Source organism: Pleurodeles waltl, chromosome 7, assembly GCF_031143425.1.
Source record: "Pleurodeles waltl isolate 20211129_DDA chromosome 7, aPleWal1.hap1.20221129, whole genome shotgun sequence".
Lineage (NCBI taxonomy): Eukaryota > Metazoa > Chordata > Amphibia > Caudata > Salamandridae > Pleurodeles > Pleurodeles waltl.
This window is the reverse complement of record NC_090446.1, coordinates 305,187,911-305,200,173: the sequence shown is the minus strand read 5'-3', so window position 1 is coordinate 305,200,173 and position 12,263 is coordinate 305,187,911. Positions and strand designations below refer to the sequence as shown.

General features: G+C 46.6%; 1 protein-coding gene across 1 annotated transcript in view; it reads right to left on the bottom strand.

Moving 5' to 3' along the window:
* Window positions 1-12,263, bottom strand: part of CTNNBL1 (catenin beta like 1) — a 451,247-nt gene that overhangs the window by 265,873 nt on the left and 173,111 nt on the right. Inside the window, exon 4 of the mRNA XM_069243733.1 lies at window positions 4,301-4,440. Within this exon, the coding sequence (XP_069099834.1) occupies window positions 4,301-4,440 (140 nt within the window). The remainder of the gene's footprint in view (window positions 1-4,300; window positions 4,441-12,263) is intronic.

Below are 12,263 nucleotides of genomic sequence, written 5' to 3'. Positions count from 1 at the left end.
TTCCTTCCACTTTATTAGTCCCAAGCTGGTGAAAAAGTGGGAGGAACTGTAACTTACAAAGTTGCTTGCATTTTAGACAGAACAAGAAAAAAATGGAAAGCCATTTAGGAAATGAAACTGTCACATTTGCACCCGGGGCACTGGTAGAATTCACTTGTCTACTGTGAAATCCTACATTCTCGCTGAATGATACTCAATTGTAAAAAGAGGTACAGTATCCTTGGGCTTTGAGGCACACTGCTTTAAGCTTTACTTCAGAGAACTACATGAATGTATACAGTAGCACAGCAATGTTCAAGTGTAGTTATTAATAACAACACGCATAGCAGGCTTGACGTGGGCTCTTTTGGCTTCTTTTGCAACAAACTTATCTTGGGGAAAGACACTCCGGTGAATCCCACATGTAAACAAATTTCACTTTGGTGAACCACACCCTCAGCTGAACAAGCCAAGAGAGACTCTTCATGGGACAAGACCCACAACTCCTTAAGATGGATGAAGATATTCAACTGACGAGTGGTCTACTGGTGGTCTCAACAGAGTTGCGTCTACAGTTCAAAACAAACATCTACTGCATTTTAATTCTATACTCCAAGAGGTCAGATCAGTATCTGGTCCACTGCTGGAAAGCACCACAAAAACAAATTAGCCAAAGGACCCATTACAAACTAATGATACAATCATTCTAAAATTTAAAAAGAACTGTGCAGTTTGAGACAAAGACAATTCAGGGAGGTACAGGAGCCTTTGTTTCTAAATCTAAAAGAATCACTACTTTAAATGGGTAAACTTGTTCTGAAATTCATGGTCATCTTAATCTTACCGAGACAACCCTGGTTTGAGAAATGTTAGTGGGTAACTTTTTGATGTAAAAGTGAAAAAGGCCACACAAAGTATAAATCATCGTCCACAATGTTGTGCTTTATGTGAAAATCCTAACTTACACATTCTCCTGAGAGGCAAGTGGAAATTTAGTATTCAGCTGTGGCAAGTAATACAGGAGATATTTCAGACGCATACTGTAAAGCCTATGTGCCAAGCCTCAATTCTTTTGCAAACTCAGCAAAAAAATCAGATTTTTTCTTCCCTCCTTTTTTTTTTTTTTTTTAAAATTCTTAAGATACTTGTATAACGGTTTCTGGACTGGAGACAGCTTTTGAAGTGCTTCAAAACTTCATTCATAATATTCTAAACCAGTTTCCCAATGACAACTTTCTGTCAATGGGAAAGAATGCAGAATATAAATTATTGAAAGATGTCCTTCCTCAAGGTGACATTTATGGAAATAAATAAAAAGAAGCAGATTTACCAAAATGACAAAAATCCAATCATTAGAAACGCAGTAATGAATTTTGAAGGTTTTTAGTAAAAACTAGCACCTAAAAGATCAAAGCACTAATCACAGACATCGAGTCACATGAGACTGGTACAAAGTTGAAAAATATTGCTGATTGGGATGGAGCACAGTTTAGGTACACAACGTGGATTGAGCTTGGTCAGAACATATCTTCAGACTTAGAAGAAATCTAACAAAAAGTGCCTAAAAAGGTAAAGTTCAGTGGGGCAAGGCAGCAGGAGCTGTACGAGGACAAAGAGTCATCATCAGATAGTCTTGGGTCGAAGCCAGAGTGAAGATTTCTACGTTCAGACTTAGTCTCTGACATGGGAGTCAAAAATCTCTAGAGGGACTAGGCAGAGGGCTGTAGCCGCAGACAGTTACAGGATGCCGGGTACCCCTTTGACTAAAGACAGATGAAAAGGATTTTCTGTTGCACAGAAGAAAGTTGCGGGAGAAGCTGCAAAGTCAATCCGACCGGCAATGCACCTCAGGTGGAAAGGCAAGAGATTGGTCCAGTCTCCTCCTTAGTCTCAGAGCACCTTTGGACTAAACTTTGTCTAAGGCCTTAGTTTTGTATTTTGGCCATCCAGGCACATTTATAACCATCTCCAGGTGTCCAATAGTCCAGGAATTGAGGATTACCACATGGAGGGTCAGGGAACACTCAGGCTGGGTCTAGGTATGGGTTCTAGGTGGGGGAAGTGTCCATGTGGCTCTGAACAGAAGACAAGCAAACAAGCTCTCATGAGTCCGTCCTGGGACAGATGAATGACCATTCCTTGTACCCAGGCAGAGAGCAGCAGAACAGCAGGGCAACAGCAGGGCAACAACAGGGCAGCAGTCCTTCAGAGGGGCAGTCCTTCAGAGGGCAGAGCAGCAGGGCAACAACAGAGGAGCAGTCCTTCAGAGAGGCAGTCCTTCAGAGAGGCAGTCCTTCAGAGAGGCAGTCCTTCAGAGAGGCAGTCTCCCAGGAGCGCAGCATTCCTTCTTCCTGGCAGAGAAGCCACACGTCCAGAAGTGTACTGAAGAACTGGCTTCTGAGGTCCACTTTTCATACCCTGGTGCTCTGGTACTGGATGGTGGGAGAAGCTTCTAGACAGTGGCTTTGAAGTGCATGGAATTTCCTGCATCCCCTGCCCTGGTTCCAATCTGGCCGTAGTGACAAAGTGGCATCGTTAGGTCCTTTGTGTGAAGGAACAGTCACTCTATTCAACTGCAAGTGGGGCTGGGCTGCTCATCCTGTCTGCAAATGGCCCATTGAGACACACCTAATGTGTGACTGTCTGGGAGCAATTCACAAAGCCTTTCAGTTACACCCAGTCATTTGACAAAAGGCAGGCTATAGGCACCAAAGGGCTAAGGACAGGAAAATGGCAACTTTCTAAAAGTGGCATTATAAAAATATGTAATGAAAAATCCAACTGTACCATGAAACTGGGTTTATCATCATAATTTCACAAATACCAAACATGACATAACTACCTGCTCCTGCTTCCAATTGAAAATTACAGCTTATTAGATGTAATAAATAATTCTCAATATTATCATATTGGGGAGAGTGGAGGCCTCACAGTAATGAAAAACTAATTTGGAAGATTTTGACTACCATGATAAGTAAACCTTAACAGTACATGTCAACCTTTGAAGTACATAGCGCTCTACCCCATGGGTTACCTAAGACCTACCTTAGGAGTGACATATTTAATAAAAGTGGAGTTTAATGCTTGGCAAGGGGTTATAAATGACAGAGCGACATGGCAGTTTAACACTGAATTCAAGCTGCAATGGCAGGCCTTGGACATGTTTTAAAGTGCTACTTAGGCAGGTGGCACAATAAGTGCTACAGGCTCACTAGTTCATTTAATTTACAGGCTCTGGGTAATGGTATGCACCTGTTCAAGGGATTTACACGTGAATTAAATATGCCATTTGGGTAGAAGCCTAATTGACCATGTTTTTGGGGGTAAGCACAAGCATTTTAGTATATGGTAGAAGTGGTACACTGCACAGAGTCCCAAGGCCCAAAAAAATAAATTCAGCAAAATGGAGGAGAGGCAAACCATTTGGAGGGAGACCACCCTAAGGCTGGCAGGTCTAACAAAAAAATATTATAGTTTTCTTTTTGTAAAAGTGCCCATTCCGACAACAGTGTATTAGCGTAGTGAAAGCACTTATGACCCCAGTGTTAAAATACTACCACACATAAAAATGTAACACCCAGGAGGCCAAGACACTATATGCAAGCATGAGTAAGACCAACCAAACTTAGAGCTTTCAGAGGTCGAATTTAACACTGCAGAAAACAACATAACATTAAAATATTGTATGGTACACCTAATGAAAGTGAAGTTGCATTGGCATTGAGGCACTGTAAGGGTAGTAGAAAGGCAAGCATTGCTTAAAATTTGTGAAGTTTTGGATAGGGTCAACAGCTGAAGTACAATGGGGGTAGGCTGAATAAGTCAACATGCCTAGAGAGTGAAGATTTGGTGTGCCTACATCAAAGCGGTAAATAAATGACCAGATTCATCGGACACAAGTGGCAGTCAGAAAACATCATATTTCATGCAAGTATAAAATTGGCACAAAAAAACTGGAATATAAACAGAATGACAGAGATAAGGTGTTACTATGTCCTGCTGTGGAAGCCAGATTTGACATCTAGAAGACAGAGTCAGAAGGAATGACCTTAAAGACCATGAAATAGTTTTATTTAATAAGTCATAATATAGCTCAACCTTTAGAGCATCAAGTATTTTCTTCTCATTCTGTCAATTCACTCTGATAAACCCTCTAAAGGGGAAATGCAGAAGGCCAATGATGGACGTTGAGTGTTTAATGTAAGGATTCCCATCCTTTTGACACAAGTGTATTTTGTTTTAGCTTGGTGGCCATTTTAACCCTCCAAATAGAAAAACATGTAAATTAGGAAGAAATCACTTTTTCTTTAGCAAAGGATATCCGTGTTATCATGCCCTAGCAGCCCCAGCAGAGAGTGCACTGCATTCAGTTCAACCAGCAGATGGTACAGGTCCGGCATGGTGGCAATCACATGCATCTCCTGAAGAATGTCATTCAGATCCAGCTCGGACTCCATGAATCTGCCAGAAAAACAAAGGACAAGACAAAATCTGAGTAGGATGTCCAACATGAGGAAAGAGAGAAAGGAGGCCCTATTCAGGATGATCAGCACGAAACCACAAGGCAGTAACTGATCATGAATTACCCCCTTCATCCTACTGTCACCCGGTCATTAATCCACAGGTGTTTTATGAAGAGAGACTTATTTCTGCATACTCAAATAAACAGCTTCAAAAAGTAGCCTTATTCTTTTTTTGTCAGCTTTGTCGACAACTCCTCATCATTCTTTCAACTACCTGGTGCGGTCTGAAAACAAAACCAGACAACCCCAAGATACTAAACACCAGGCTGAATACACATTAGTTGGCTCCAAGAGTGAAATACACAGCTACAGACTCATATGCAGGTTCCTGTTCTACAGAGTTACTTCAATGTTTGAGTCAGAGTCACAATGCAGTTATCTTGTTCATAACACACCAATGTTCCACCACCACATCCTCTATGCAGCACAGTCGTGCTATGCACACCCAGGCCAGCACAGCCTTTGATATGCTTAAAGCTTTCTGTAGACTGTCCCCATGGGTTGTTGTAATTGCCATGTGAATAATGTCTGAAATAGGCTCACTATGATTACCTATGCTCTTTCTAGCAGTTCTTTCTTCCGCAGAGACTTTCAAAATCTCCTCCTGTATTATTTCTCTCCTAACCCCTGCTTCCATCCTCAATAAGCTCTCCACAATAACCAAAAAAACACCAAGCCCTTAAAATATTAATTTGCCCAGTGTGGCTTGTAGCCCAAGGCCACATTCTTCCCTGGGTTTATTAGGGCCTCCAGATCATTTTGCTCATCGAGTGCAATGTATAAGCTACTCAATTTACCTAACATTTTAGGACAATCAAGAGAGTACCCAATCTTAGCACTGTGACAAAACAATTAGATGGCAATAAGACCTGTTGCAAGGTACCTCTAAATGAAGAACAGGCGAAGAAAGGAGACTCAGTCAAGAGTTCCATAAAAGAAGTTCAACTTCTACGTTCAAGTCTCATGTCCAATTGTATTTTTCAAATCGTTTTCATTGAATTTCAACATAATGATACAACACAAGATGATGCAGTGGCACCTAATATACTAATTATTTATGACAAAAGAGGTCTGTAGATTATTAAATACCTACTGTTATCGAACCCAAGACAAGCAGGACAACAAACAGATTTTATCACAATAAACGGAAAGTGATGGGAATTAATTGACCACGTTCTACAAGCGTTCAGGATGATTATTTATATTAGCAAATAATATATTAGCCTTGGACTAAAAGTAATCTTTATGGGGAGTAGAATGAAGTTAAATAATGTGTAATGGTTAGTGATTAACAGTTGGACACAGATATATAATTTGATGTGGTCATGATGGGCTGGATTTCTGCAAGTACAAGTCCATTTTATCGCATAATCGTTTTGAGTAAGATGCTGTGCAGGATTCATTGAGTAACTTATCAGCTCTGAGGCATGACCAAGCAAGATGGCCAGCGGGACACGCTTCTAGGAACCTCCTCACCGCCCGGCCCGATCCGGCATGATCCTGACAAGCCTGCGATCTGGGGGAGCCTCTGAGATGTGGTTTGAGGTACTGACCCCAGCAGCGGCTTGATTTCCCCGATCGGGGAGCTGGGAGCCACGCAGCCTGGCAGCGAGTGGGGGGTCTGACCTGGCTGAGTGAAGCTCGGCTGCAGACGGGACCCGGGTGGGCCAGAGTGCAGCCTGTTGGGCTTGTCTGCCTCCCTGGGAGCCACGTGCAGAGAGGTTGTCCCACGGTGGTTGCGAGGAGGAGCCGGAGGTCCCCGGCTGGGAAGAACGGGAGGAGCGCTGCAGACTGGACCCTCAAGGGGGCCAGGAGGAGGATCACAGGACTCCGGCAGGGGTACGCCTTGCTCTCTCGCCCTCTCAGCAAAGGACTGGAGGCCGCGAGGGGATCCCTGTTTGGAGTCGTGGCCTGGCATGGCTCACGGGCTGCAGGCAGAGTAGAGGCCCGTGAGCTCCCTGGCTCCGACCTGCCGTGAGGGGGATTAGTGGGGCGGACTGTGATCTTGTGGAGTGGCGGAGGACGTGTGTCACCTCGCTACTTGGGACGGACCGAGCTGGGCCCCAGGGGGCATGTGAAGGACAGATCAGCAGTAGCATACATATGTCTGGAGACAGGGCGGAATCTGGTAGTCACTAGCTGGTCCATCCCTGCACACGAGGAGGGCAGTGGCACTGGAAATGCTTACCTGATATCCTAGGATTGTACGGAGAACTGCCCTGGCAAGCAGGGAGCAGGCCAGAGACTGCATTGGTGTAAAGTCTCATTATACAGTGAGAGGTAAGGGGAGCATCGTGATGTCCTGTGTCTTTCGTGTTCCCATCAGAATTGGCTGTGAGTGCTGTCTTCCTTGCCTACTGTAGACAGCTCTGGGAGCACTGATCCTGGGCCTGTCTAGACTGTGAAGAGAAACAGTGTGAAACTCCCAGGTGAGGTGGGGGCAGGGAGGCCCTCCCCTGCCCTCCTTCCTTTAGTGTGTGTTGAGATTGTGGGGGTGGGGGGGCACAGGCAGGCGGCTCCCCCGAAGGGAAATACCATGAAGCAATTTACCATTTCTGCCTCTGAGCCACAGTGCCAGACGCTGCCTGGTGGATAGGAGGAGACCCGATTACGACAGGAACCGTGGACGAGCCACCCTGTGCGGAACTTCTTGCAGCAATTGAGGGCTTGAGGATAAAATAGAGACAGTGGCTACAGAGGTGAACCCTTCTCCAGACAGACCTCCAGAAGGTATCTGATAAGGTCAAGGTGGCAGAAGGATCCATTGCGGAGTTGCAGACGGATGTCAACACCCACTCTGCGAAAACAGATGACACAGGTCACGTCCAGATCGGGAGCTTTGGAGGCGAGGCTGGAGGACTCCGAGGGAAGGTTACCACAGAACAATATCCGCCTTCTTCGGTTCCCAGAGCAGGTGGAGGGACCTAGTGTGGAGGTTTTTGTGGAGGGCTGGATCAGAGATGTGCTACAGCCTTTGGGGATATCAGGCATGTTCGTGGTATAGCGTGCCCACAGGGCGCTGGCTGCGCATCCTCGGTCTGGTGCCCTGCCACAGGCCATCATTGTTCACATCCTGAATTACAGGGATAGAGACTGTATCCTGTGGGCGGGAAACTGACAAGGCACATTTTGAGAACCATAAAATCTTCATATATCCTGACTATATAAACAAGGTGCAGATATTCAGGAAGGGCTTTATGGAGGTGAAGGCCAAGCTGTGTGCCTTGATTATACGTTATATGCTATTGTAAACGGCGCGCTTGAAGGTCATCTCAGGGGGCAAAACCCACTTCTTTGACCACCCAGAAGAGGTTTGGACATGGCTGAATATGTGGGACAAAGCCCCTCTGAGTGGGTTTAGTCGGGCCCACACTGCTGCCGGAACAATGGATGGCTCCGGTGGCCCAAACGGAAGAGCACGCAATGAGGGTCAGATGGACAACTCGCTAAGGCATGGGGGAAGTGATAGTAATAGAATTGAGATTCAACAGGATGGCACAATGGCAGTGGTTTCACCCGGCCCTTCTGCTACGCTTGATGGTCCTACCCAGGCTCCTGACCTGGGACTGGAGTTGGTGTCAGATGTCAGTTAACTTTACCCTTCTTAAAGAGACCCGCCTTCTACATTTTCCTCCCACAAGACACCTTCTGTTTGCAAGCATCTTGTCTACTGAGTAAGAAATGAGGGCTGATAATAGAGCTGGAACAGCTATGGTAGCATATGCATCCTTATCTTATTGGGGGAGGAGGTATGGCCTGTTCTGGACATGCTATATTAAGGATAAGCGCACTGTATTATTTAGGAAAACAGGGTGGAGGAGGGTTTCTCCACTGTTGTGGTAGGCTTTAGTGATTGGGGGTATGTTTTGATGTATTTGTTTTACTGTTTATCCGGGGTGGGAAGTGGGGTTGGGGATTGTTCAGTATATGCATGTTGGCATGTGTTCAATGGTTATATAAGCAGTGCACAATAGTATGTAAGACATGGGGTGGGCAGCCATGCTGCTTTCCCTAATCATGGAGGAAGGGGGGGGGCAGCGGTCGGCCAATGGGGAATACACAGTATTATCATGGTTCAACAGGTAAATATACTGACCTGGAATGTCAGGGTACTGAAAAACTCCACTACACAGTGCATTCCCTTTTACGGAGGAATAAAGTTCAAATTGCCTGTTTACAGGAAACACATATGATGGAGGAGGAAGCTCAGAATCCTGCTAACAAATGGTGGGTCAGTTGTTCTATGCATCATTTTCCTTTTATGCCAGGGGAGTGCCAATATGGGTAGCCCCAGGGAATCCATTTAAACACATCTATAACGGGGCAGATGTCGAGGGGTGGTATATACTCATGTACGGCAGACTGGATGGCGCACCCCTTACTATAATTAATACCTATGTAACTAACACCGATGATTACTCCTTTTATGATAATGTAGCTGGGGTGCTGGAGGTTGGTGTGGGACTCCCCATAGTGCGGGCTGGAGACTACAATTGTATTTTGGACGGTGAGAAAGATCATCATCCCTCCAATCAGGGCAATAAGCCTTTGATGACGAGATCCCTTACTGCAGCTATGCATAATCTGCGGTTATGGGATGGATGGAGGGGTGTTACACCTGGAAAGTAGGGAATACACATGTCACTCAAAGACGCACAACACTTACAGCCACTTGGACCGATTTCTACTGGGAGGCCTGGATAGCGCACAGGTGTTGGGCATATCACACTTGGGAAGCTTTTTATCTAATCTTGCCCCAGTATTGATGCAACTGAGATGGGGATCAGATGGCTCGGGTACTCGTAGCTGGCGCATGCCTCCTGACTACCTGACAGACGCTGCATGCCGCGAGTCTTTGGCAGCTATGATAAATTATGTGGATATCAACAGGGGCACCACGGCAACCAGGGGGACTGACTGGGAGACAATGAAAGCTGTCCTGAGAGGAGTATGTATAGGTACCATCTGTGTGTGCGTAGACAACTGGAGCAAGATCTCAAGTAATGGGAGGGGCAACTAGCAGATATACAGTGTTGTGAACAGCTCATGAGGGAAACACAAAGAGAGCATCTTCGATTGTATAGGGGAGTAAGCAGGAGTTTGGGAACGCGGGATAAGGTAACACTTAGGTCGTATAGACAGCGCCTACAGAGAGAGGGGGATAGATCCATCAGGTTGCTGGCATGGATCCTGAAGCGTGAGGTGGAATCATTCCCTATCTTGCATGTTTGGAATGCTGAGGGGGTACAGGTCACCAACCATAGAGATAGCTTAAGTGTGTTGGTGGAGTATTTGCAAACTGTGTCGAGGGCTGGTCCTTAGGTGACAGATAAGTCACTGCAGGGGTTTTTGCAGCACATGCACCTTCCACAGTTGGACCCCGAGTGCAGGTGAGAATTGGATAATGCGATAACTTTGGAGGAGCTGGGTGTAGTGGTGGCGGCATTGTCTAAATCTAAGACCTGGGGGGGTGGGGAGGGATTTGGTGGTCTTGTTAAGCTTTATCAGACATTCGGATCCCTACTGGGAGAGAAATTCTTGGCAGTATTTGAGGAAGCTCACGAGCAGGCATGTTGCTGGAGTCGCTGCAGCAAGGCAATTATTGCCTTATGCTTAAGCCTGGGGGTGATTCAAGCGACCCTTCTTCCTACCCACCACTCACAATGTTGAATAGTGATGTAAAGATCCTTTGTAGGATACTAGCTACCAGATTGCGAGGAGTAGTACGTTGGTTGGTCCACAAAGACTAATGTGGATTTGTACCTCCTAAGAGTACGACCTTTACCTTGCAACGTTTGGCGCATGTGCTACATGAAACCATGGATACAGTGGAAGAACTAGCAGTGGTGTAGTTGGACCTGGAAAAGGCCTTCAATACTGTGGAATGGAGCTACCGGATGGTGGTACTGCAGGGTATGGGGTTTGGCTACAAATTCTGTGCTTGGGTACACTTGCTCTATACTGAACCTATTGTACAAGTCCAGGTGGGAGGGGAGCTCTCTGAATCGTGGGTGGTCGGCAGGGGAACCAGTCAGGGAGGTCCTCTTTCGCCGCTTCTCTTTGCCATTGTGGTGGAGCGTTGGCAGTATTGTTGCACAGGGAGCTGGCCCCTGGGGGAAATCAAGTTGGACTTGCCCCTCACATAATTTATTTATATTCAGACAATGAGCAGGTGTACCTTTGGTCTCTGGATGTCTCGGTTCCTCTGTTGCTGCAGCTGCTGTGGGAATTTGGGGCCGTGTCGGGACTCCGAGTGAATATGCATAAGCCGCTTCTATTCCCCCTGGGTGTACTTTGTGGCAGGCAACTGGATGATCTACCAGTGGTGGGTCTCTGCTGGGAGTTGGAGAGTTTCAGGCATTTGGGCATATGAGTCACCCATACTGCAGCAGCACATGAGACTCGTAACGTGGAAAAAGTGGTGTCAGGCCTGGACCGTTGCGTTTTGTTCTGGAATAAGCTGCCACTCTCTGTGATGGGAAGAGCAGCTATCACGAAGATGGTGTTTCTTCCACGCTGTCTGTATCTGGTACAAAATTAATTGTTTCCATTGACCCCTCAGTTATTCACCCAGTTGGATAGCTTGTTAGTTTTGTTGGTCTGGCCGGACGCCGAAGTAGAGTGTCCCTGTCCACACTGCAGAGGGTCTGGAGGACGGGGTGTTGGCAATTCTTAATATTAGGTTATATTACTATGCTGCACATTTGCAGCATGCTGCAAAACAGCTGACTGAGTTGGATGGCTGGGAGAAGCGACTTTTTGAGGGATTGCTGGGCACGGATACGTTCGTGCACATCCTGATGAGGGGTGGACAGTCGGAGACAACTGACCTGGTTCCGCATACTGCACGGATATGGGAACAGGTCATCAAGAAGGTGCTCCGCCGTGCCCCTTTCAACAGGGAACTCAAGGTGTGGGACCTAGCTCCCTTCATTGATATTGATAATTACAGGTCTATGGACAGCTGGTGAGTGGGGGGGGGGGGGGGGTGTATCATTGTGGGGGATTTATTCCCAAATTAGATGTTTATATCCTTTCGGGAGGCACAGAATACAGTTGGGTTGGGTCCGGGTTCATTTCCTGCACTGTGCTAACATGGAAAGTGTGGCGCAGTAGATAAGGAGCAAGTTTTTGGCTTCCCCGGCGTCCTAAAGGGAGTTGAATAGGCTGCTAAATTGTTTTGGGTGGGGGGAGGGGGGGGGGGTGATGGGAGACACTTAATCACCTGTTTTATAGAGCCCATCGGGAGGATATGATGAGTGCAAATTATGTGGCGTGTAACGCCTGGGAGCGGGAGTTGGGAGAACAGTCGAGGACGCTGATTGGGCTAAGGCCCTGTTGTTGTTATGCACGATCTCCTACAACAGTAGATTTAAGCTGCTACGTTTCAATTTTGTACACCGTACTTATGTTACACCCTATCATTTCAATAAGACTGACCCAGCAAGAGAAACTAGGTGTCCTCGCTATGGTGAGGTTAACGTTTCCTTCCTACACCTGGCTCAGTCCTGTAGGGAGGTGCAGGGGTTCTGGCGGGAGGTGGTTGTAAAGGTTGCAGAGGCCACTGGATTGGGTATAGCATTGGCATCATCATGTTTGCTGGGGGGGGGGGGTGACGGAGGCCAGGGCGGGGAAAGCTCCTCATAAACTGGCACAACTGGCTCTGGTGCAGGCCAAACGTAGTGTGGCCATAGGTTGGATGAGCAATAGAAGCCCATCAGCTGAATTCTGGTTGCAGGATATATTGGAGTGGGGAGTGGC